This window comes from Hylobates moloch, unplaced genomic scaffold, assembly GCF_009828535.3.
Source record: "Hylobates moloch isolate HMO894 unplaced genomic scaffold, HMol_V3 SCAFFOLD_1, whole genome shotgun sequence".
NCBI lineage: Eukaryota > Metazoa > Chordata > Mammalia > Primates > Hylobatidae > Hylobates > Hylobates moloch.
In genome coordinates, this window is record NW_026652276.1 from 172,464,374 (window position 1) to 172,489,587 (window position 25,214).

The following is a 25,214-nucleotide window of genomic DNA, read 5'->3' on the forward strand; positions in this document are numbered from 1 at the left end:
TTAATTGGCAAAGTCAGGATTTGAGTTTAGGTCCTTCTAGCCTTCACAATATTCATGGTCTCTAAGCTTTACTGTCCTCAAACCACAGATCTGTCCTGGAGTTAGAAATAACAACCAAAAAATGGGTACCATTTGTTAACACAATTCAAGAAGTTTATTTTTTTTATTTAATCAGAAAGACAGCAGGACTTCAAGAAAATAGCACTTACTCTGTCCAAAAATCTAATTGCTATGTGAAATACCTAGTGACCCCACTCAGAATTACCAAAGCAACCACTCTGCCATCCACAGAGTTAGAAAATCATTTCCAGATTTTCAAGAGAAGAGAAAACAAAGGCAAAAAGTGACCAATGTAGGAAATCCAGAAACACTGTTAGTCTGATTTCCTTTACATTGTACCTGATTCCTCTGAGTTGAGGCTCTGGTCAAATACCATCTTCCTACTTTCATCCCTTTTCTTCCTGTGCACTTGCTCCACCTCTTATTCTGTCCACATTCTCTGGTTTCTTTCTGCCCCTTTCACGCACCAAGATCCTGCATCAAGGCCTCTGGCCTTTGCACATGCTAATTTGACTACCTGAAAAGTTGTTCTGTTCCCATTTCATTCGCCTGTTATCTTTTGAACTTTGGAATTAATATCATTTCCTCAAGAAAGTCTTCCCTGACCAACCAGATGAGGTCAGGTCTCCCAGCAAGTGCCCTCAGAGCAACATGTAATTCTTTTCAACACTTATCATTTCTATCATTTACAAAGACTTCTCAGTAGTTGTCTGCATCATGCCTGTCTCTCCCACTAAAGGACAAGCTTCATGAGGGCAAGAAATGCATCATCTGTTGCTTATAGCTATATCCCTGTCACTGGCCCCTGGCAAGCACTCAACTCATATCTATTGAATAAATGAGGGTTGAGAACACACATTGAGTATCTGAGAATTATGGCTTTTTTTCTATTCCACTGTAAATCTCTCATGTCAGCTTTCCAGCCACTTAAACTCCACATGCCTGAGTTTTTATGAGTGGCTATGGGGAAAATCAAGTCCATCTGCTCTTTTTCTGCCTCATAGGTGCAAAGAAAAGAGTGTTACGAAAAAACATCGAATGTGGCCAGACGCAGTGGCTCATGCCTGTGATCCCAACACTCTGGGAGACTGAGGCAGGTAGATTACTTGAATTCGAGACCGGCCTGGGTAACGTGGTAAAACCCCATCTCAACTAAAAATACAAAAATTAGCTGGGCATGGTGACATGCGCCTGTAGTCCCAGCTACTTTTAGGACTCAGGTGGTAAAATCACTTGAGCCTGGGACTCTGAGGCTGCAGTGAGCCAAGATTGCACCACTGCACTCCAGCCTGGGAGATAGAGTGAGACCCTGTCTCAAAACAAACAAACAACAACAAAAAGAAAGAAAAAAGAAACAAAACAAAACAAAACACATAAAATGGAGCACTGATCAATTATCTTCCTTCAAAAAGGCTGTAAACACTCAAACCACTCAATACCAATAGTACATATACTCTGGTCTTTATTGCCTTTTCTGATTTTATAGTGGCCACACCTTATTCACTGGAAACTAAGGTATTTTTATTAATGAATAGGAAAATAATTGTAGTTTATGACAACACCAAGGGAATAATTTGTGATTTTTTTTTTGCTTCAAACCAGTTTAAAGTCAAAAACAGTATTTCTACTACTTTCTGTTCAATTATAATTGCTCTAATAGTTCACTCTAGTTTCAAAAAAATTGCAAGAGTAGATTTGGAAAAGACATTCTATAATGAAAAGGTTAGTTCTATAATTAGAATTAAAATAGTAAATTCTATTGTAAAATAGCTAATTAGTTCCACACACGGAAATATCATCAGTTACTGCTACTTTGATTTTTAAAAAAACTTACGGCTGAATATGTCTTTTAAGTTTATGGATAACATCTTGAACATTAACAGATGAAATAACTCTTTAGATACTTAATTGGGGGAAAAAATCTTATACCAGAAAGAAAATAAAGGACTTTCTACTCAAATAGGTTACAAACAGAGCTTAGGAACAGAACTCATGCTGACAGCAGCTGTCACTTTTCATTTTTCCTTTCTTCCAGCACGAAGACACCTGACCTGTATAAACTGGCAGTGGGCCAACATATTTTCTTCAGGATACAGAGTTAAGACCACTTGCAGTCTTAACAATGCCATCAAGGCAGTTGATGCATTATACATGATGATGGACCTACAGCAACCTTGCTTCAGTCCCAAGAGAAAGCAAAATTTACTTAATCCCCCCAAATTTTTTTCCTGTAATGCAAAGAGAATTAAATCATGAAATCCGAGACCTTCCTGAAACCACACTGATTACAAAATGGCAGAGGAGCATATGTCTGCATAAGCCTGCCAGGGGGGAAATGCACACATCATGAAGCTCATCCAGAAGATACTAAATGATGCCTAGTGGCAGATAAAAAGCAAAGTTAGGAAACATACCTGGAATAACTGATGTTACATGTAAAGTCAGGAAACATATCTGGAATAACTGATATTACATGTGAGGAAGAAAAACACTTTATCAGTTTGTTTGTTAGATCTGTATAGCTCTTTTACTCTCTTCCTGCTTGCGGGCTGTGTATGCTATGGAACGGAAGGTAAAAGAGGTAGGGGGGATGGGTATTTTGAAGCACTTTGGCAAAGATACAACCAAATATCTTCTAGTCTCTTGGCAGGATAATGGTATGTTTCAACTTAGTTACTCTTGCTCATAAAACTTCACATTTACTCCAGATGCAGATAAATTTACACATAGGCCAAAGATAGGCATAAACTGAGCCACGTGTTTGCCATGTGCAAGACAGTAACATATTTCAAACTATAATAATTTGAAGCGATGGTGCTCCCCTGTGCTGAACAATACACAATCCAACTTCTATGAAGAACAAAGAAGGACTAAAAATGAACTCCAAAATGAAATAGTTTTAAAAAAAAACCGGGGGGAGTCTTTAGAAGGCATTGGTCTTTGGAATAAAGAAAATTTTATATTGGAATAATTGGGACTCACCTGAACTAAAACATCTTCAATTTCGGCCTATTAAAACAACTACTAAAAGAGATGGTAAATTACAAATGGTAAATTGTAGAAGTGCTGTAATTAAAATATTTGCATTCTAATTCCTCTGCTATTATGATCATTTATTTCTATAGGGAGGATAAACTACAGTAGATTATAGCACACATTCTGGTGCCAGACTTCCTTGCTTAAAATTCTTGGGCAAGTTAGATAACTTTCTGTGCCTTCATTTCCTCATCTGCAAAATGAGGATAATAGTGGTATTACTTGGGGATAAAATGACTTAACATATGTGAAACACTTAGACTGGCACCTAGCACATAGTAAATACCATACAAGTATTTGCTATTACTTCAACTACTACCAGTACTTTTATTAATCCTAAATCCAGTTACTAGTATTGATCTCATCTGAATATCATAGGATTGAAAGACATATAGATTGCATAAGACAGGAAATCCCTGGTGTTAAAGTGAGCACTTATAGGAATATATAATATTTATTTGTAAAAATACAAAACTTTGACAATGATGTAAAACAGAAATACAACAAGTCATTATATTTTTAAATTCCATTAAGATGAGTGTCATTAACTAAAAAGAATATTCCATCAGTAGCCTTAAGTAAGCAAAATGAGTTTGGACTTGTAAGGAGAAAAGGTTAACTCTTCCAAATGACTAACAGTAAACTACTGGAGGCAGTTATTTGCCCCTAAGACTGAGTTAGGGAGCTGAGTTAATAGACAGTATATGAAAGCATAATCTTTCTACAGGACAGCAATATACAGTAATTATTAATCAATGAAACTAGCTCACTATGACTTACATATACTAACCATCAAAACTATAATATTTCCAGATAAACTTTTGTTCAGTATTTAAAATACTTCTGTGAGAATATCACAGTTCTTGAACGAGTAACAGAGAAAATTAACGAGTCTTCCTCTGATACAATTCACTATTTAAAAATGAAAGTACTTTAAAATGGGCAACAGCTCAAACCCACAGGAACCAAGGGATACAGTTTCCTGTGTTGGCCCTATTTGCAATTACAGAATCATCTCTAAATCAGAAGATCCTAATATTGTTTCCCATAAGCACCATGAAATTCAGTTCAATAATTTCTCATTAAATTACCATATGGTGAACCCTACTTATGGAATCACTTTTAGAAAGTTGAGCTCTTATTTTTGTAGGATCTTTATATCCTGAGGTTTTAAAAAAATCATTTTATTTCAGTAATTAGGGGACAATGAAGTCATTAAAATATAATAGTGTTTAAAGCTAGCCTACCTCCAGCTAACAACTAAATATTCATGTATGAAAATGTATTGATAAAAAAAAAAACAGGAAAAAAAAAGAGAAAATGTATTGATAAATATTTTTAAAGTCATTTTAGTTTCATTACTAGTCAACTTGACATTAAGTCGTCGCTAAACTGTTTTTCAGAGAATGGTCTTGAAAATAAATTTTTGCAAGTCATCTAATTTTAAAATTTGTGTATTTGTGGTTAACTTGGTTTTGATTAGCATAGAAAGACACCATGTTCATAGCTATACCACCCAAAATTTCCTCTCCTGTCTGAGAGAACCTATGTGAGGTACCTGCATGCTCATGCCACAACCTGTAACACGTGCACCTGAGGGTTCTCTTTGTTCCACACCAAAAGTTCTGCTCTCAGAGTTTAAGCTTAACAGTGAGAGTCCTTAACCTAAATCTCCCAGCAAGTGCAGCAAGGAAAACATAAAAACAGATTTTAACATACAGGTAGTCACATCTGCCAAACAACCCTATCATTGCTTCATTAATTGTTTGTGATCATTTTAATCAACTGTATTTACACACACACTGTTAAAGAATCTATGTTCCCTAGCAGACAAAATGGAGACCAAAACTCACCTCAGTTTATGGTATGTGAACTATACCTCAATATAGCTGTTCTTTTTAGAAAAAAAAATTCCAATTACCATGGCAGCAGGAGACCCTCCAATGACTGAAGGCCCTCAGTTGACACTGTGCCCATCAGCCGGCCCTTAAAATGCACATCACTGAGCTTGTTTACTTGGAAAGAAGCCTCCCCATCTCCTCAGAGGCAAGGAAAATGCCTGAAACTTGGATTTGAAATTTGGTGATAAAATTAGGAGCTTAAGTGACAACTTCTATAAATAGATCTGTTTCAAAAGGAAAAACATCATTTCTAAAGCCATCTTCCTAAGCCATGTGACTTAATTACCGTCTAGGTGACGAAGTATTATCCAAGAGCCTTATCCAAGAGTTTCTGGAGAAGCTACTGAAGTGAGAATTCAAGACAGAAAGCATGTTTCTCAAAGGCAAGGGAAAGCTGTAAATAAGGAAGGCACTTTGGAAGAGAAATGCTGTTGCTGAGTTGTTCTACTGGAAAAGAAAAATGAAAATGAGAGTAAAGGAAAAAGCCTTAGTATAGATTACTTGGTAACAGTGGCTGTTGCTTACATTTTATCTCAAAGACTCCATCCAAAACAAAAGATAACCTAAAAACCTACTTGAAAAAACACACAAGTCTCTACTTCAGAAGATTCATCATTGATGCAATGGTATGGATAGCCCTGTACTAAGAATGCATGCAGCAAAATTTACTGCACACCAAGGTCTGTTTTTTTTATATATATATTTAATTGTGTACTCTTCTTACTCTTATAGAAAGAGCCAGATTCTGTATGGTAATGCAGTTTTAAGAATCAATAAGGAAATTTTATATCCAGGGTAAGCAAAAGCAAATTAACCCATGTGTTCGTCTTTTCTGTTGCAATAAATATGAGCCACTTTGACAGTTTAATAGCTACTTTTGTGCTTCCCATGGCCAAAAAAGAAACAATTCAAGCAATTCTTTACTATTCAATTTGCACTGGAGTTGGAAAAAAAATCTATGTCCCATAACAGAATATGTTAAGTATAAGTACTGTCATTAAAAAAAAAAGAAATGGAATGCAGTCACTAAACCATAACCTATATCGTATATAAACTAAACTCTGTCACTAATGACAAACTGAGAACATATTTCACTTAAGAAAGGAGTCCATGGTGTTATATTGCACATATAATTTTGAAATGTTGTTGTTTTTACAAACAATACATTTTAAAAGATATCTTAAGAAACATTATTTCTCTAACATGTTGTGTACCTTTTGAGTTATTCAAGTATTGAGAAGTATGGTCCTTGTGGGGAAATCTAGAAGAGGTGACATGAGAAATCTTGAATACAATTTGAGATCACAAGAAATTTTCTATCACTGCTGTTCAAGTTCACAGGAATTACAAAGTTAGCTAGGGAGGCATCTGTTGTCCTGACAGTCACTATATTTAAAATTTTCTAAGTGATTTCTTACAGCTGTCCTCTACTAGTGTTTTATTTTTTCCTGTCATTGACACATTCACTGGGGAAAACTAAACCATTAAGGCAGGATTTTTAAAAGGTATCCCTTTTTTAAGAAAGAAGAAATGGAAATCTGACTTAGAAAAATGAGCACAAAAGGCATCTAGAGACTCTGCTAGCAGCATAGGTGCCTGCTGGGAGATGGTATTGTGCTAGGTTAGAAATCTATCATGGAGCTCCCACCCCAGGGAGGGAAGACAGATGTGAACAGAAGCAGAAAACTATTCTGGATAAAAACTCAGGCTTCCTCCTTGCTACTAACTCAAATTCCTTGTTACTTTGTTTCCACAGATGATAGTGGCCATTTTCAGTTTTCCTAAATAAATGTAACTTTTATGTAATTGAATGTAACTACACTACCACCAGAGTAAAAGGTTCCCTAGAGTCATAATCACCTCTCCCACCCTTATGTATTCCTTTCTCCTCTGACAACTGCCCTTCAACACACAGCACTCTCTCCAATTCCTTTACTCATTTCCAGACTTCAATGGTGGCCCACACTCCTTTGCTTTCTTATTCATCTTTTTACTGCAACTATGAATACAATTAAGATTTTGATGCAATGATTCTTGAGTGCACTCAATTCAATCAAACGATGAGTAGTAAACAGCTAATTACCGGTCAAAAATCAATATTGTGTAATGGATGTCTCTGTACAAACTCATCGTTAAGGATTAGAAATCTAACCCAAAGAAAAGTTGGGAATGCTCATATACAGTAGTTTAGAAATAACTTGAGCTAATAAAAACAGATATTCAGTGCCCATTACTTTTTACTATAATCATATGAGATCAAACAATTTAACCAAGAAATATTATCAGAACTATGCTAATAGTCAGAATATGCCTGACTGTCATGATCTTTCATTGGTGATATAATAAATCATATCTCTACAAAGATGTCTACTTTTACTTTTTGGCCACAAGAAAATTTGTTCCCTGCCCTATCTACACATATTCCTGACATATATAAAGGATTTGACATTCCTCTCTTAGTTTTCTAAAATTCATACTATGGTTATTTTCCTCATATGTTCATTCAAACAAAAATAAAACAAGCTTTAGCCTGGAGTGTGTCTTTTACCATTCTTGCCCAAGGCAACTGATATTACAGAAAAACTACCTAAATGCATAACTGAATTTGAGAGAAATGCCTAAAGGGTCTTTATATAGATCACCATTTCAGTTTAAGGATTAAAGAACATAAAGGAGAAATTGTTAGATACCAAAAATGACGTAGATATGTATACCATGAGTATAAATAAAATACATTTCAATTTTTATGCCTATCTTGTTTTACATATTATAGAATGTACACCATACATTCGGTGTACATTCTATAGTATGTAAAATCTTATACATGTAAGCGTCAGCTCTGGAGTTAGAGAAACTAGATTCAAACTGCAGCTTTATTACTCTTTACTACGTTACTTTCGCAAGTTGTGTAACTTCTCTGTGTCTCGTTTCTGTAAATTAGGATAATAGTTATATTTACAGGATGTCTTGAGGACTGAATGGTACATACAAATTTATGTGACTATCACATCATACAATAAAAGTTATTACTGTAATAAATAGTTATTACTGTTAGTATTATAATACTGATTAACTAAAGCCTATATAACTGTTCATTTCAATTAACCCCATATATTAGCAGCTTTCTGTTTCAAGACAAAACAAGCTATAAAGCAGCAAACTGCATGGCTGAGACTCTGTTGCCACTACTCATCAATTCCAAAGCCCTTCGTCTTACGAATCCAGAACGATGGTTCTCCATAATCAGAATTAAAGTTGTATTCCCAAGGTATTCTGATTAGTTGAGACTTTACTTTAAAATTCTTTTAGAAGTCCATGTCAATCACATAAAAGTTCTCCCTAAACAGATGAGTAAATTAAGAATTTAATTTTTAAATGGATTGAAAATAAATGTAAGTGAAAGATTAATATGTCTCATTAAAGGAACAAAAAGTATCTTTCTTTTCTTGCATAAAGACTTTATCTTTGTAACCTTTGAAAAAAATTCTTTTAAAGTTTTAATATAACTTTTATATCAGAATTATGCACAGCTATGTGAACAAGATAAACTTTTATACCAGAATTATGCACCGCTATGTGTCAGTTGTATATTTATGCACAGCTATGTGAACAAGATAAACTAATTTCAATGAGGCTGATGATGTCCCTGCAGATAGCACAAATCATTATGTTAAGGAACAATCACCAAAATGTGTTTGTTTTTACATTAAATACAAAATTGCTATCAACATCAAAATCCGGATTGTAGAAAATTACATAGGATAAACAATCTGGTTTCTTCAACAAATAAATTGCAAGGGGGAACAAAAGCGAAAGATAATTTTTAAAACATTATTATTTTATTTTATTTTTGAGACAGAGTCTTGCTCTGTCACCCAGGCTGGAGTGCAGTGGCACAATCTCGGCTCAATTCAACCTCTGCCTCCTGGGTTCAAGCGATTCTCCTGCCTCAGCCTCCTGAGTAGCTGGGATTACAGGTGCATGCCATCACGCCCAGCTAATTTGTTGTATTTTTAGTAGAGACTGGGTTTCACCGTGTTAGCCAGGATGGTCTCGATCTCCTGACATCGTGATCCACCCGCCTCGGCCTCCCAAAGTGCTGGAATTACAGGAGTGAGCCACTGCGCCCAGCCAAAAATTATTTTTAAAACCTACACAGCCAAAATTAAACTATAGGGGTACATGCTTTGGTGATAAAACTATAAACAAAAGCAAGGAAGGGATTACGATAAAAGTCAGGATAGTGTTTACAAATCTTACAAGAGGAGGATGAAAAGGGCTTGGGTTTGGGACGCAGCAAATAAACAGCTGGCCGAGCTCTATTGCTTGAACTGAATGGTCATTATAAAAACGTTTGCCTTTAGTATTTCATCAACCCATACATTGTTTTATGTGAATTTCTGTGTCAGTTGTATATTTTACCATATAGATTTTAAAAAACAAAATTGCAATCTAAAAGATTTATGATGTTTTTTTTGTTGTTGTTCAAGACAGTCTCTTGCTATGTTGCCCAGGCTGGCCTTGAACTCTTGAGCTCAAGTGATCCTCCCACCTCAGCCTCCTTGGTAGCTGCAAACAGGTGTGACACTGCATCCAGCTCTTTTTTAAAAATGTTTTTTCCTGAAAAATGTATGCCTTTACCAAAAGTTCAAAGACACCTGAGCACAGCCATTTATCGACTGGTTTCTAGCCATTGTTAAATTTGGAATAACACTTTAATTTTAAATTTGCATCCTTAGGATACATATGGCCATGCTTGTGCAAACTGACACAAGAAACTCTTAGAGTTTAGCTTTGATTTCATATTTCCTTTCATTTACCTCAGTCCCAAGAGAAAAGCCAACTTTAAGAAAAAAAAAAAAAAAACTTACAGGGCTCTTAAGGAAGGTGTTATAGGTGGATTGTGTTCCCCCAAAATGCATATGTTAAAGTCCTAACCCCTAATACCTCAGAATATAACTGTATGTAGAGACTGGGTCTCTAAAGAGGTAATGCAGTTAAAACAGGGTTATTAGGTTGGGCCCTAGTTCAATAGGAATGATGTTCTCACATGAAGAGATTAGGATGCAGATACACACAGAGGGAAAGCCATGTGAAGACACAGGAAGAAAACCATGTACAATCCAAGGAGAGAGGCCTCGGAAGAAACCAACCCTGTCAACATCTTGATCTTGGACTTCTAGCTTCCAGAATTGAGAGAACATACATTTCTACTGTTTAAGCCACCCAGTCTGTGGTACTTTGTTATGGTAGCTTTAGCAAACTAACATGGAAGGTAAAGGAGAAGTAAAAGTTTTAAGAGTTGCTTTTTAAAAAGGTACTGTAGGGAAGGAAAAAAATATAAAACGTTACAACTTTGATTTATAATGTATTAATGAGTCATCAATAAAGAAAACAGACTTCTATCAGATTTCATGTAAAAAGAAACATCCCAAAGAGCTAAGCACAGAGGTCGAGACAGGAGGGAACAATTGGCTACTGTCTAAACATCATTCTCAGTAAACTATCGCAAGGACAAAAAACCAAACACCGCATGTTCTCACTCATAGGTGGGAATTGAACAATGAGAACTCATGGACACAGGAAGGGGAACATCACACTCCGGGGACTGTTGTGGGGTGCGGGGAGGGGGGAGGGACAGCATTAGGAGATATACCTAATGCTAAATGACGAGTTAATGGGTGCAGGAAATCAACATGGCACATGGATACATATGTAACAAACCTGCACATTGTGCACATGTACCCTAAAACCCTAAAGTATAATTAAAAAAAAAAAAAAGAAATAATTGGCTACTGACTTTGGATTGATGGGCAGAATTCAGCACTTTCAATGTGGTTCCTGGAAAAACCCAGAGGAGAATTTTGAGTTAGATTTTTAAATGGAGTGGAAACAAATGGAGGTGACAGGTGAGATCAAAGAGGTTTTCTTAAAGGGAAAAAGAAACAACCTCTGGCCCTTCAGTCTGGACAAAGTTTGTATTTATCATTTCCCTGGTATGACAGGCTTAGGGGTTGGAAAAACCATCAACAAAGAAAGTGCAATTCTCAGGTTGGAAAATCAGCAAAGATTGTGCAGCAAAGTCAGCGCTTCATGTGTTATGTATACCCATGGAGCCTTAAGATCCTAGAGTGGAGTGCACTTTGCTGATTAGGTACAAGTTTTCTGAAAAAGGATACTACTGTAGAGACAGCAGAGAGCTGTCTGCTGGGTCCACCCTCCACGCTCTTTTTGCATTTCATCATTCCACTGACAGACATAGATGGAAATAGATAGTGAATGGCCTGTTTCCTTTCCTCTTTAATTTAACAAGGGAATAAGAGATACTCTACATCAGAAAAAACATTATCATACAAAACAGAGAAGTGAAGCCAAATGAATAGGGATGGGAATAAAAGGACCTGGAGATTCTAGCCCTAGGTAATTTTTTTTCCCAACTATAAACAAAATGGCTCCATCCTCCCCTGTTATATCTAGAAGAATCCTGATATCCTTTCTGTAGGGAGGCAGTAATATAAATTAATCCACCATTCAATTCACCTATCTTTAGTTTAGAATAACTTTCTGGGGAGACAGGCATAATTATTACATCTAGGTCGCTTACAAGAATTACCAGATTTTAAGTCTTTATGAATTAGAAATGTATAGGTATACAGGATGTATTTACTGGCAAAATGTTCTAATGTCTGGAATTTGCTTTAAAATACTACACATACACACACACACACACACACACACACACACACAAAGTAAAGAGAGAAAAAAAAGATAGTCAAAGTGTTGATAACTGTTGATGGTAGATGATGGGAATGAGGGGTTCCATTATAGCATTCTTTTCACTTCGAAATATGTTTAAACTTTTCCATAATGAAAAGTTTTCTTTTAGTTTATATATATATAAAACTGAAAAACTCAGTTATCTTCAGATTGTCATTTGAATAGGACAATATAATTTATTTTGGTTACTGATAACAGTTTAGTTTAAATAAAGCTTTACTACAGTAATATATGTACATAAAAAACTGAACAAAGGCTTTATGGGAAAATAACTTGGCAAATGTTTACAAAATGATACAGAAGCAAGCAGATACAATATTGTAGCTATATATGATACTATGTAAATATCTATGTATATATACAAATGTGTGCATATGACAAAAAAACACTCAAATAACAAAATGAAAACATTTATCTCTCAGTGATGAGTTTAAGGATAAAGTGTTCCTTTTTTGTTCTACTTTTCTCTGTTTACAAGTTTTCTAAAATGAGCATGTATCTAATTTGTAATTAGAAAAAGGAAATGAATATGAACAAGTGGGATTATAATTCAGATAAAGTAGAATAGATACTCTGAACACTATTCAGAAGAAAATAAACACTTGGCCAAAAGTCACTATACTAAACATTGAGCAGAAGGAAGCCCTATACTTGGGTGGCTTTTGTTTTCATATGCTCTCAGATTATACCATCTGCAGATCTAGGGGAAAAACCCCATATTCTTATGCCTCTAGCTGGTGGAGGCTTTTATTTTTGTGTTAATATTTTCACAGTTTACCTGTCATAACTAGTATCCTGAGATTTCTGTCTCCAGGTATTTTTAACTCCTTGATCTCCTGTAGATCTAACAATTTTACATTTTACCAGTGGAGGTGTGGGGTGGGGCGGGGTGGAGGGACGGCGGGGTTGGGAATCTTTCACAACTGAATGCAAAGGCAAACACCTACTCTGGACCCAAGTTTTCACCTCTTGGTTTTCAGTGGTAACCTTAAAGGCAAATTTCAAAAACTACTTTCAGTGACATAATCTAAGAAAGAACTATAGGTTGGTGTGAAAGTCACTGGGGTTTCCCAGGCGCGGTGGCTCATGCCTGTAATCCCAGCACTTTGGGAGGCCGGGGTGGGAGGATCGCCTGAGGTCAGAAGTTCAAGACCAGCCTGGCCAACATGGTGAAACCCCCTCTCTACTAAAAATACAAAAATTAGCCAGGTGTGGTGACAGGCGCCTGTAATCCCAGCTACTTGGGAGACTGAGGCAAGAGAATCACCTGAATCTGGGAGGCGGAAGTTGCAGTGAGCCAAGATCGTGCCATTGCACTCCAGCTGGGCGACAGGAGTGAGACTTTGTCTCAAAAAATAAAAATAAAAATAAAAATAAAAATAATTGGGGTTTTTGCCATTAAAAGTAACGACAAAAACCACAAGGACTTTTGCACCAACCTAGTACTTGCAGCTACAGAAATCCTATAAAACATAAGTCTAACAATTCCTATAGTACCCTAAAAACTCTTTTTCTGATAACTAAAAGTAAAGTTTCATTTTTCCAAAGTGGGTGATAAAACTTCAAATTATAAAGTATTTTTAAAACCCTCAAAACTGTACATTAGAAATATCATTGAAAATTAAAATCATAATCAGTAGTATTAAAAGATTCTCAATAAATTTCCCCAAAAGTAGGAAAATTTCACTTACTTTAACTTCCACAGTCTTGCCTCCATGTTCAATGTGTCTCTCTGTGTATTCAGAGGACAGCAAATCACTGCAACAACAAAAATAAATGATGACTAAAGAGGATCCCAAAAATGTAAAACATGAAAATCAGGATCTAGTTTACACATATCTGCTTTAACAATTCTTTAACCCTCCCCAAATCAACACTTTATAAGTCTCTCTCTCTCTCTCTCTCTCTCTCTCTCTCTCTCACACACACACACACACACACAAACACACACACACACACACACACCCAGTATTTCTAAAAGGACATGAGGTTGAACTGCCTACACCACCTGTCACTCCATTGCTGAGCACAGCTGATTCTGCTGAACCAGCCAATAATTCCAGGAAACTACCGTAAGCACATCATTATTTTAAAGACATATTGTTCTTAATTTTTTACTTTAACTTTTTATCAAACAGTTTTAATTGTATATTATGCCTTACCATTTCTTTATGTGTTATATGTGATATTTTCATCTGACAAAATGTTAGTTTCCATCACAAAATAAAAAAAGGCAAAGAAAGTTAAAAGAAATGAAATGGAATATATACCATCAACATTTGAAAATAATTCTTTTTTGAAATCAATCCTAAACAACAATATTTACATGTTTCTATAATCTTAAATATGCTTCTCTTTAATTTCATATATGTGAAAAACTTTCCCTTTTAATGGAGGGGTCTCAAGACACAAACTTCCATAACATATTTTTAATCTTTCAAAGCACTAAAATATAAATAAAACTATCATTAATAAATTTTAAAAAATGCATGAAGCTATAAATTTCTAGTGTTGCTCTATTAATAGACATTGAGCCAACTAAAAAGTCCTTAAGTAAACTGAAGGTCATCAAACAAAAACTGTTCCAATCATTTAAAAATGTGCATTTTTGAGCACAGAGGTTCATCATGATAAGCACCATGTCTACAATTGCTTGAAATGTAAACAGAACGATCAAACAAGCATTACATTAATGCAGGCACCATAATCCTGTACTATCTGATGCTTATATTACTATTTAGAAAACTTGTAATTATAATCTAAGTCAATGCTTCATTTATCTTTAGAATAGATGTTCTTACTGACTTTATGTGAGAATCAGCTAGCATGCTCTCAGCTGCAAGCTGTAGAAAACACAACAAAAAGTATATTAAACGATCAGGACATTTATCATCTTATTTCTTCTTTGAAATTCCAGGACTAGTATAATATAAATTTGCTTCTGAGGATATTCAGTTCTATTTGATAAATAAATTTGAGGTTTATAAAATATAGGCAAACCCTTTTAAGATATTTTAAGTATGTATTTGCTAGTAAGACATGAACAGAATTCACAGATGTATAAAGTATAAAAAGATTGTGTATGTGTTACACACTGACAGAAAGGGCTGCAGGATCAACAAATGTCAATTACTCTTGAAGCATATGAGTAATAAATGTTCATGATATATTAAATATATAAGAGGCACTAAATATCCAGGATACACTAAATATCCAGGATACACTAAATATACATATGCACTTAATATTCATGAGGGGGTTTTTCAGCTTCGACACAATTGATACTTTGGGCCAGATAATTCTTTGTCTTGGGAGGCTGTCTTGTTCACTGTAGCACACTTAACATCCCTGGATTCTACCTAATAGATGCCAGTAGCATCTCTTACATGTACCAGTCATGACAATCAAAAATGTCTCCAGACATTGCTAAATGTACACTGGGGTACAAAATCACCCTGGTTAACAACAACTGCTGATACTCTTTCCTGCCCCATTTGTTATCTGTCCAATAAACACAACAGAACTCACCACTGTCTGTGAGGCTAACTGGCAAGCCACAGCCACTGACTAGGCATACTTGTCCCAGTATCTCTCAGACACTTGAGGAAGTGTTATTAGCTTGGGACAACTGCTATCTTTGAGGCTTGCCCAAACCTCAACTCTGGTCCTTGTAACCACACCATCAGCAGGGAAGGCATATGCAGATGTATGAACATGAACACTATGTATCCCAGGATTAGCTGGCACGGCCCCTCTACCCTACTTGCCCCTAACCCAGGTATACCAACCTAATAATCTTTCCTCTTGCCTCTCACTGTGCACTTTAAATTAATTTAGTGAATTATGTGATTTGAGGATTGGAATTTAGTCTGTGGGAGCTTTTGGTTCCCTCACCTCTAGGATAGCTCACCTAAGCATACTTGGAGGCTACCATTGCATCAAAGTAATTTTCCCACCTGACATCAGGGCAGTTCCAGGGTTGGCTCATGGGGTGGCTCAGTGCCATTAATGAGATGAGGGGTGTTTACAACTTTCTGCTCTGCCCTCAGCATGGTAGCTGGGGCCCTCTTAACTGGCTCCTCTCATGACCCTGATATGACGGCTGCAATTCTCAGCATCTTATAAAAAATACATTATTCCAAGATTTAAAAACGCCTTGTATTTATTTTTAAAAGTGAACAAGCCCTTTCAAAAATAGCTCTTAGCATTCATCTTCTCAAGTATCTGTTGCCAGAATTACATTATATGGCCACTCCTAAACCAATCCTTTGACAAGAACATTTGTCTTTGAACAATCAACATTCTCCTGCCAGGCCTCCCTTGACCATCATGCTTCTTTACAGAGAACTGAACAATATTGTTGGAAAGGAGAGTGATGAAGAAAGTACTTGTTGTACATCCAACTGAAAATTATCTTTTTTTTTTGTCTTCATCATGAGTATATTATATATTTCACAAATTTCCAAGGGCTTATAACAAAAACGTGAAATTATATGGGAAAGACCTGCCTCAGGCAGAACTGGTAATTGCTCCAGCATCCGCATCACACCCTGTTTACCCAAAACAGGAGAGATACTAGCCAGGTGTTTGCAAAGGACTGTCCTCCAACCTTGCTATCAGTCTTAAAAACTTCCCCGGAAGTAGGAGAGAAACATCATCATACAGAGGCATGTTTATCAGCAGAGCCAGCCAGGTTCCCTCTCCTGGGAATCTGAACTTGTAAATTCAGAAAAAAATCATTCAGCTGATGAAGGAAAGAGAAACAGAAAGTCAAAAGTAAGCTGACACTTAAAACAAACTGAGCTGTACGGTGGTGAATACCAGAGTGAAAGCCCCACATGTCCACTGCTGAAGTCCCTGAATGCAGAACACCCTATCCCTGTGCTAGACATCTTTGGGATCCTTGCTCTAACACTGTCACATGAGTCAAACCCCCCTACTGGAGCCAGCATGAGTGAAATCAAAATCACCTAAGTCAAATATTCCTCAGAGGAATACTAGCTGTGGTGTAGGAATAGTAGTAGTAATAAGAATAATAAAATTTAAAAACAACTTTTGAGTCCTCCAGGTTTTCAAATTTCAAGGGAACGTTTCCCTTTGAATTATAAAATCTAGGCATTAAGAGAATATGAGTCACTGCACGAATGTAATTACAGCAAAGAAAAGCCCTCTGCTCAGGAATTATGCAGCTATTTCAATCAAGCCTCTATATACAAGTATTGCTGGAAAGCGCTTCGTGTAATTTTAAACCAAAAACAGCTCATGCAATTTGGTTTTGTTTGTTTGCATATTGTGAAAGTCTGCTAAGTATTGTTATTTTAATGATTAGGGTGAGAATCCTTAAATTTAAAGTTTCACTTTTCCCTCTACTAAACCATAAAATCTTTACTATCATCAAGTTAGAACCTAATTTTGTTGAAGCTTCCTGAAGTAGAGATAATCAAATTATCTTGTTACTTTCTTTAGAACGTCATTGTTTATCATTATATAGGGATCTACTTAAATCATTTTAAGTGTAGGAAAATGGAAGACCTCCTTAACATAAAGGAAATTTTATATTAATGTAAATGGGTCAGGTAGAATTCACTCCATACTAATAGCTTAATAATGATGTGTGAATGCTTGTTTGTGAACTTTGAAATATAAAAGTAAAAATCATTTTCAACCGATTTCTAAAAGCCACTCATTCTCTAAAGGACGTAAGTAGATGTTTACAAAATTAGAAATGTTTTCTGAGACCTTTTTTCATTTGCATGTCATAACAAGCCTAAAAAAGCAAAACAAATATAATGTAAACATTTTCAGTCATAATAATGATTATCCTTTGTGTAGTGGGCAACTGTCATGAATCAGAGACAGCTGGTATAGTATTATACAAAGGTTTGGGAGTTAAAAACAAAAACAAATATTTTAATTTTCCATCCAAGCTCTGCCATTTACTAATTGTGTACCCTTGGCCAAGTTGCTTAATCTTGATCAACATAATTTGCTTCTGTTTAAAATTGAGACAGTAAAAAAAAAAAAAAAAAAAATCACTTCATAAAGCTGGTATGGTATTAAACCAGAACATCGATGAAATGCATCCCACAACCTGATTTCAATCATTCACATACCCTATTCACCATCTCATATCTATTCATCTTTCTCTAGAACTCTCTCTCACTGTTTTGTAACTTAAAACCATTGAGCCTATCTACCACTTTTTCACTCTCCTCACCTCCTTCTTGTCTACTTAATCCAGTTTATCTTCCATGATCTGTCCTGATAAATCACCTCCCTGCACACACTCTAAACTAATTTAGCCCTCTTTCCACTGTACTTGCTTGACCAAACTTCAATCACAGTAAAACTCCTTCTACTAATCAAAGTCTGGCTCTAAGAAGTAGAACATCTTGAATGGTCATAGGCTGGTTTAGGATCACAGTTGTCAAACGGTCCCTCGTCACAACACTGCCCTTAAGTCCACTATGCTTTTCCGGTCAATTTACTCTGAGAAGATCCTTCTAAATCTCTCTCCTCACATCTCTGCTGTGCTCCCTCATTATCACTCCCTTCAGATAATCTCACTTCTGTATTCACTGGAAAAATGAAAACAGGAATATCTCATCTTTCCAATCTACCAGCACTCCTGTTTCTGAACCAGTCTCTACTAGGATGTCAAATAGGCATCTCAAATTCAACATGTCTAATGCATACCTCTCTCAGTCAAATCCGAACATTCAATTCTACCTTCAAAATGTATCCTAGTAACAACTTGACAGTGGAAAAAAAAACTGGAGACATTACCTTAACCAAGTTATCACAGTTAACATAACAAAATTAATAGAAAAAAACAAAATCATGTGCTTCTGAAGTGATGCTTGCATAAGAAGCAAACAAATGAACAAAGAAACTTGAATGTGCAATAGATTTTCAAAGAAACAGCCTCAGAGCAAAGATCTAATCCAAGGTGCTGCCAGTAAGATGTAACCTCAAGGTCAAGAGTAAGTCAAGGGTGTAGTTTTAAAACGCTTTGTTACAACTCAGAAAGACTAAAGGCTGTTTCGCCTTGACCAAATCATCTATGTAAAAGAGTTCCGAAAACTATTAAGGGCCTCAGCTAGACAAAAGAGTTTCTAAGAATCTTGTAGGTTCTCATAGACGTTCTCACCTAAACAAAAAGGCTAGTATGAATCTTCAGGGCATTGTCCCATAGCATCTTAACTCACAGTAGAGAGGGACCTATCTCAAAAAGATCTGTGGATGTGGATTTGTCTAATGGGGTAAATGCCAATGAGATTCACATGAAACCTGTGAAGTTCTTAAGAGAATTGTATCACTGGAACCACACCAGCTTGGACCAAAATGGACAATCAGTTCAAACTTTTTATAGTCAGGAAACAGACCTAGAAAGATAGGTAGCTTTAAGCCCGGCACATTTCTTTAAAAAAAAAAATGTTGACTCAGAGGATGAACCCAAGAACCACAAAAGGACTGCTCCCAGGAAGCAAAGCAGAGCTTTAAGCAACATATATTCCCTTCTGCCAAAGCAGGAGAAACCAGTGACATACCTGATTCAGTATCAGAAATTCAACGGACCAGGCCTGGCGCGGTGGCTCACGCTTGTAATCCCAGGGAGGGTGAGGCAAGAAGGTGAACCGGAGGCAGAGTTGCACCGAATGGCCATGATCCAGCCTGGGGACAGAGAAAAAAAGAAATTCAACGGACCAGTGACTGCTGAGTAGCTATTTCCCACTTTTTGAACAGGAGTGCCTACTGCAGTCATCCTGCCCCTATCTACCCTGTATTTTAGGTTATCTTTTTGGTTCCAGGGTCTACACCTGGGCTACCTCACCTAAGAAGCCTTATCTACACCTGGATCTGATGCAGATGATGAGAACCTGAACCTTGCATTTGAGCCTGATACTATAATGGAATAAGATTTTTCAGGGGTCTCTGGAGGAATTCAATACATTCTGCATATGTGATAAATACAAATAATTTGTGGCCAAAGGACAAACTGGTTGATTAAAGAAGGCGACAAATTGTAACTCTTCTAATGGCAAAGTGGAAACCATTTCTTCTCCCCTTGAATCTGAGCTGGCCCTGTGAAAAATATGAGACAGAAGTGATATTGTGTGTCTTAGTCTGTTCTGTGCTGCTGTAACAGAATATCACAGACTAGGTAATGTAGAATGAACAGAAACATGTTGGCTCACAGTTCCAGAGGCTGGGAAGTCCAATATCAAGGTGCCAGCAACTTGTGAGGGCCTTTTTGCTGTGTCATCATATGGTAGAAGGAGAGAAAGAGAGAAGGAAAGCAGAAGGAGAGAGGGAGAGAGAAGGAAAGGGAGAAAAGGAGAAAGAAAGGGAGGAAGGAGACAGGGAGAAGAGAGGGAAAGAGGTAGGGAGAGGGAGGAAGAGGGAGGGAAGGTAAGGGAAGGCAAGAGAGGGTGAGAGCGAGCCAGAGAGAGAGGGGAGAGCACACACAGAAGCAAGAGGGAATCAAACTTGCCCTTTAATAAGGCACCAATCCCAGGCCTGTGAGTGCAGCCAGCCCTCATGGCCTAATCACCCTTAAAAGGTCCCACCTCTTCATACTGTTACAATGGCAATTAAATTTCAACATGATATTTAGAGGTGACAAACATTCAAACTACAGCTCTGTGTAACATCTGAGATCTGCAGATTCCATTTTCATGCATGTAGAATTCTCCTTTGAATCCAGCCACCATGCTGTCAGGAAGACCAAGCAAACACATAAAAAGACCATGTGGAGGAGAATCATGTCCCTAGCTGACAGACCCAGTGAATTCCAAGCCAACACTGACACCAATTTCCAACCACGTCACTGAGGCAAGTTTGCATCTTCCAGATATAATAGCATCCCAGCTGACACTACATAAAGCATATCTGCCCAGTTGACCTACAGAATTGTGCAAAACAATATACACTGTAAAGATTATAATATACTGTAACAAGCTATGCCTTCTTATTCTAACATTCAATGATTGTTATGCTGCCCTAAATTACTATGTTTTCCTTAGAGCAGTCACCAAATATTAAATGTAACTTTCTGTGGACAATATAAAAGAATCATAAGCCTTCAAATATGATTATAATCCAACCAGTGAAAATAAGAGAAGCCCACAGATCATAGGTCACAATAGAAAATCAAAGATTTCATAAGGTCTTTAAACTACTAAAAGCTCTCCAGAAGAAGGGAACTGGAAAAAATGGAAGCTTTAAGGATCCAAATTTCATTATTTCTTTTAAGAGGAATAACAAATTATGAGCTTAGGAAGGTTTTTTAAAGAAAACATTCTTCCCATTCTCTCCATTCTATGAATCCCTCCCCAACACCTCCATTTCATCTTCTTTATTTTCTTACTTTCTCTAGCCATGCACCAGCCCTCCAGATCCTTTTGATATACTAGAGAATCCTCATTACAGAAAATGAATAAATATCACTGAGAATTAACCATCCATTCCTCAGCTTTTTTTAGAGTGCCAAAACTGTTATCTATACCCTCAGCATGTAATGAGTGGTATTTAAAATGTTTATGTTGTTTAAACTAAATTAAAAGGAAACTACAAAAGGGAATTAAGTTTATTAAATATCTGATTTTTGGATGAAAGTTTCACTTTATTACTTTTCCAATTTGTAAATATAATTCTTCTCTTGCTTATGCACATAAAAGAAATTTTCTGTGTACCCTTGTGTCTAAAGGTGAGGCTATTTTTGTTACTTCTATTGAGGAAGTCGCAATCTGATGAAAATTATCAGGGAGGTTTAAATGTGTATGCTAGGACTAGGGCACTTACAATAAATGTGATCAAGTAAAAGTTGAGCCTGGCACTATCATGAATGTTAGCTCTTATTTATAGACCCCTGTTCCTAATAAAGCAAAGTTTTCCAAGCCTGCCTTTGCAGCAAAATCAGTAAATTAAAAAAAAAAAAATGCCTAGACACCCTCAGGCCTACCAAATCAGAATCTCCTAGGTTTATTCTGCTATAAAGAAAAGTTACCAAGACATGAAAGTTTAATCAAATTAACAGCCTATGAATATGCCAGTAAAATTCTATTAACATATAATGGCCTGTTGGCATATCTGATCATTGTGGCTCAATACCACTTTAAAAGCCAAGGTACCAGGGAACACACTACACTAAGGCAATTAAAATGAGTCCCTGGTGAATCTTATTGCAAATAATCAACAGAGGGAGACATGTTCCTCCCCATTACAGCCAAGTAAAGGACTAATGTTTTGTAGTTTTTTAAGGGTAAAATTGCCAGACTTACTTCAAAATTTACTTAGACTTCTTAGGAGTACCCTAGAAATGGAGATTTGGGGCACTTGAAAAAAGTTGAATTATTGGGCATTTTTATAATATTAGTCACTTGAAAATCAGATCCTATCTAATCTGGTTTTCACTACACCACTTCACCAAACCTGTACTTTCATGGTCACTATTTAGCTACCTCTATATCGTTAAATCTAACAGTTAATTCTTAGTCTTAATCTTACTTGATGTATAAGCAGCATTTGACATAGCTGATCACCCTTCCTCTTGGAAATATTTCCTTCAATTTCCTACCAGGAACCACACAGTCCTGGTTTTTCTCCTTTCTCTTGCTGCTGCTTCTGTCTCCTTTGTATGTTTCTTCTCATCGCTACAGTTCCTAAACATTGGAGTACCCCCAGGGATCAGTACTTGATCCTCCTCTTTTCTTTTGACACTCTCTTCCTCGGTGATTTCATCTAATGTTTTCTCTTAATTAATTATACAGCATATAATTATACTCAATTATATGCTGATGTCTCTTAGATTTATATCTCCAGCTTAGAATTCTCCTCTAAACACTGGAATCATATATCAAACTATGTACTCAACATCTCTTACTTATTAAATAAGCATCACACTTAACATGTCCAAACTTGGGCTCCTGATCTTCCTTGACAAACATGATTCTCCTAGAATCTTCCCAGCTTCTTAAATGGCTACTTCAATTTTCCAATTACCCTGGCCAAAAATCATAGTGATCATTGACTCTTTAATCTCTCTTACAAATCATATATGCAACTGATCAGAAAATTCTGTCAATAGTGTTTTCAAAAAAATTTTCCAGAATATGAACATTTCCACTGCCACCACCCTGGTCTGAGCCACCATGCTATCTTGCCTGGAGTACTGTAAGGCTTAAGATCTACTCTGTTAACCTGTCAACATTTCGCTTAACATCCACGTGAAGAATATAACAATCCCATCATTAGTGAGAAGACAGAGTAGCAGACATTATTATCCACTGTTAATCACAGTCAAATACTGTCCTCTTTTGATAAAGCAATTTTTCAAAACAGTAAAAGTCTTAAACTTCTAATATTCTTTGTACCTAAGAATCTAATGAAGAAAAATAACTCTAAATATAGGAGACATTTTATGGAATTAAAAAGATAATATCAGAAAACCTAGTGTTGACAAGGCTGTGAGCATAGAGTTTTGTAGAATTTTCATGGAGGGAAATTTGACAATACATATTAAATGTATACCTTTTGAACCTGCAATTCTGTTTCTAAGAATTTAAGGAATAATTCTGAATAATTTTAAAATAGATGTGTAGCTGTAAAGATTTTCAATACACTATCATTGTGAAACACTGAAAAAATTTAAAGCAATTTAAAAAATAAGATCCCAAAATTTACAATTAAACATTCTGCTGACACTAACATGCCATAGAAGATATCAAAAGGTGGTCATACCATCTACAAGAAAAGTTCAAAATTTTGCAAAAGAAATAAAAAATACATATTGTCAAGAAAAAAGACAAGAGGCATACATTATGAAGATGCTAGCAGTGCTTATCTCTAGGTAAGAGTAGGTAATTAACAGTTAGATTACTGTTACATTAATTTTACTGATCTTATTTTGGCACCTTAAAATGTCTATAATAAACATGTATTATATTTCTAATAAGAAAATTAAATTTTGAAATGTATTTTAGGAAAGCATCACCCAATGTTATTCACAAAGCAAACTAAATACATAAAAATAGATATTTGGTTAAACGAAAATTTTCCATACACTTAGTGGAAAATAATGAAGTCAACAAACACTCTTTAATTAGAGTTTGTATTAACAGGTAATATGGTTCTTTTATGTTAAAAAAAAAAAGCAGAACACAAAATTATATAGCGAGAATATAACAATTATATAAATAAAACAATGCACAGGGAGAAAGTACACCTACATGTTTAAAAATTTCACCTTTGAGTGGTGGCACTATAGGTCATTAAAAATGTTTTGTTTTGGGTTTATTATTTTAAACAGTTTCTTCTGGGTACTTACCACAAAATTTCTCAAGCAAAGTATTAAACATCTTAATTATTTTTCAATTTTAAAACTAATAGCAATAATAGAAATAATAGTTAACAATTTTGAACACCTACTACTATTACCACTGCTACCACTACTACTACTATTAGTATGATTACTAGTACTATTTCTACTGATCTAATGGTTTTGCATGTATTAGCTCATCTGATCCACATAACAACATACTAAGTAGGTGCTGTGGTTTGAATGGATGCATCCTCCCAAAGTTTTTACATTGGAACTTAACCCTCAAGGGGATGATATTAAAAGGTGAGGCCTTTGGGAGGTTATTGGGTCATGAAAGCTTTGCCCTCATAGAACAGATTAGTGCCTTTATAAAAATCTTTAGAAAGTTAGTCCTATTTGCCCTTCCATCCTGTCTGCCACGTGAAGACAAAGCATTTGTCACCTCTGGAGGACACAGCACCAAGGCACCATCTTGGAAGCAGTGAATGACCCCTTACCAGACACTGAATCTGCCAGTGCCTTGATCTTGAACTTCCCAGGCTCCAGAACTGTGAGGAAAAAAAAAAAAATTCTATGATTTATAAATTACTCAGTCTGTGGTACTTTGTTACAGAAGCAGGAGTAGACTAAAGTGGTAGGTATGATTAGTTATCTCCATACAGATGAGGAAACTGAAGGACAGAAAGGTAATTTACTCAAGAGTATGCAGTTAGTAGTAGTAAGTGTTATAGACAGCATTCAAATTCAGACAGCCTGACTACAAAGCTCAATTCTCTGGACCACTAAACCCAACCTCAACCTGTATCTTTACTCCTCCCATAATTTTCTTCTCTTTTCATTTGTCTAGTTTTCTACATATGTAGCTACATCAGCACTAAACTTTTCTACATAACTATAAAGCCTTCGATATGGGCAAATATATTAGGTAATATATTAATTCCAATATTTTCCTGGCTACATCCCTCCTGTGGCCTTCCATCCTCCTGCTCACATCTGGACTAACCACACCCTAGGCCTGTTGTACAGCCGTAATCCTAGAATCTATGATCCTGGGAACTCCCTTGGCTTCCATCTTCATTGTAAACTGTTTCCTATATCTCACATTTTCTTGATCTTCT

At 36.1% G+C, this 25,214-nt stretch overlaps 1 protein-coding gene across 16 annotated transcripts in view; it reads right to left on the reverse strand.

Annotated features, from left to right (window-relative positions):
* Nucleotides 1-25,214, reverse strand: part of ADAM22 (ADAM metallopeptidase domain 22) — a 258,810-nt gene that overhangs the window by 110,414 nt on the left and 123,182 nt on the right. For all 16 annotated transcript variants that reach the window (XM_058425004.1, XM_032761139.2, XM_058425048.1 and 13 more), the window contains one exon: nt 13,466-13,532. In XM_058425004.1, coding sequence (XP_058280987.1) covers nt 13,466-13,532 — 67 coding nt within the window. The remainder of the gene's footprint in view (nt 1-13,465; nt 13,533-25,214) is intronic.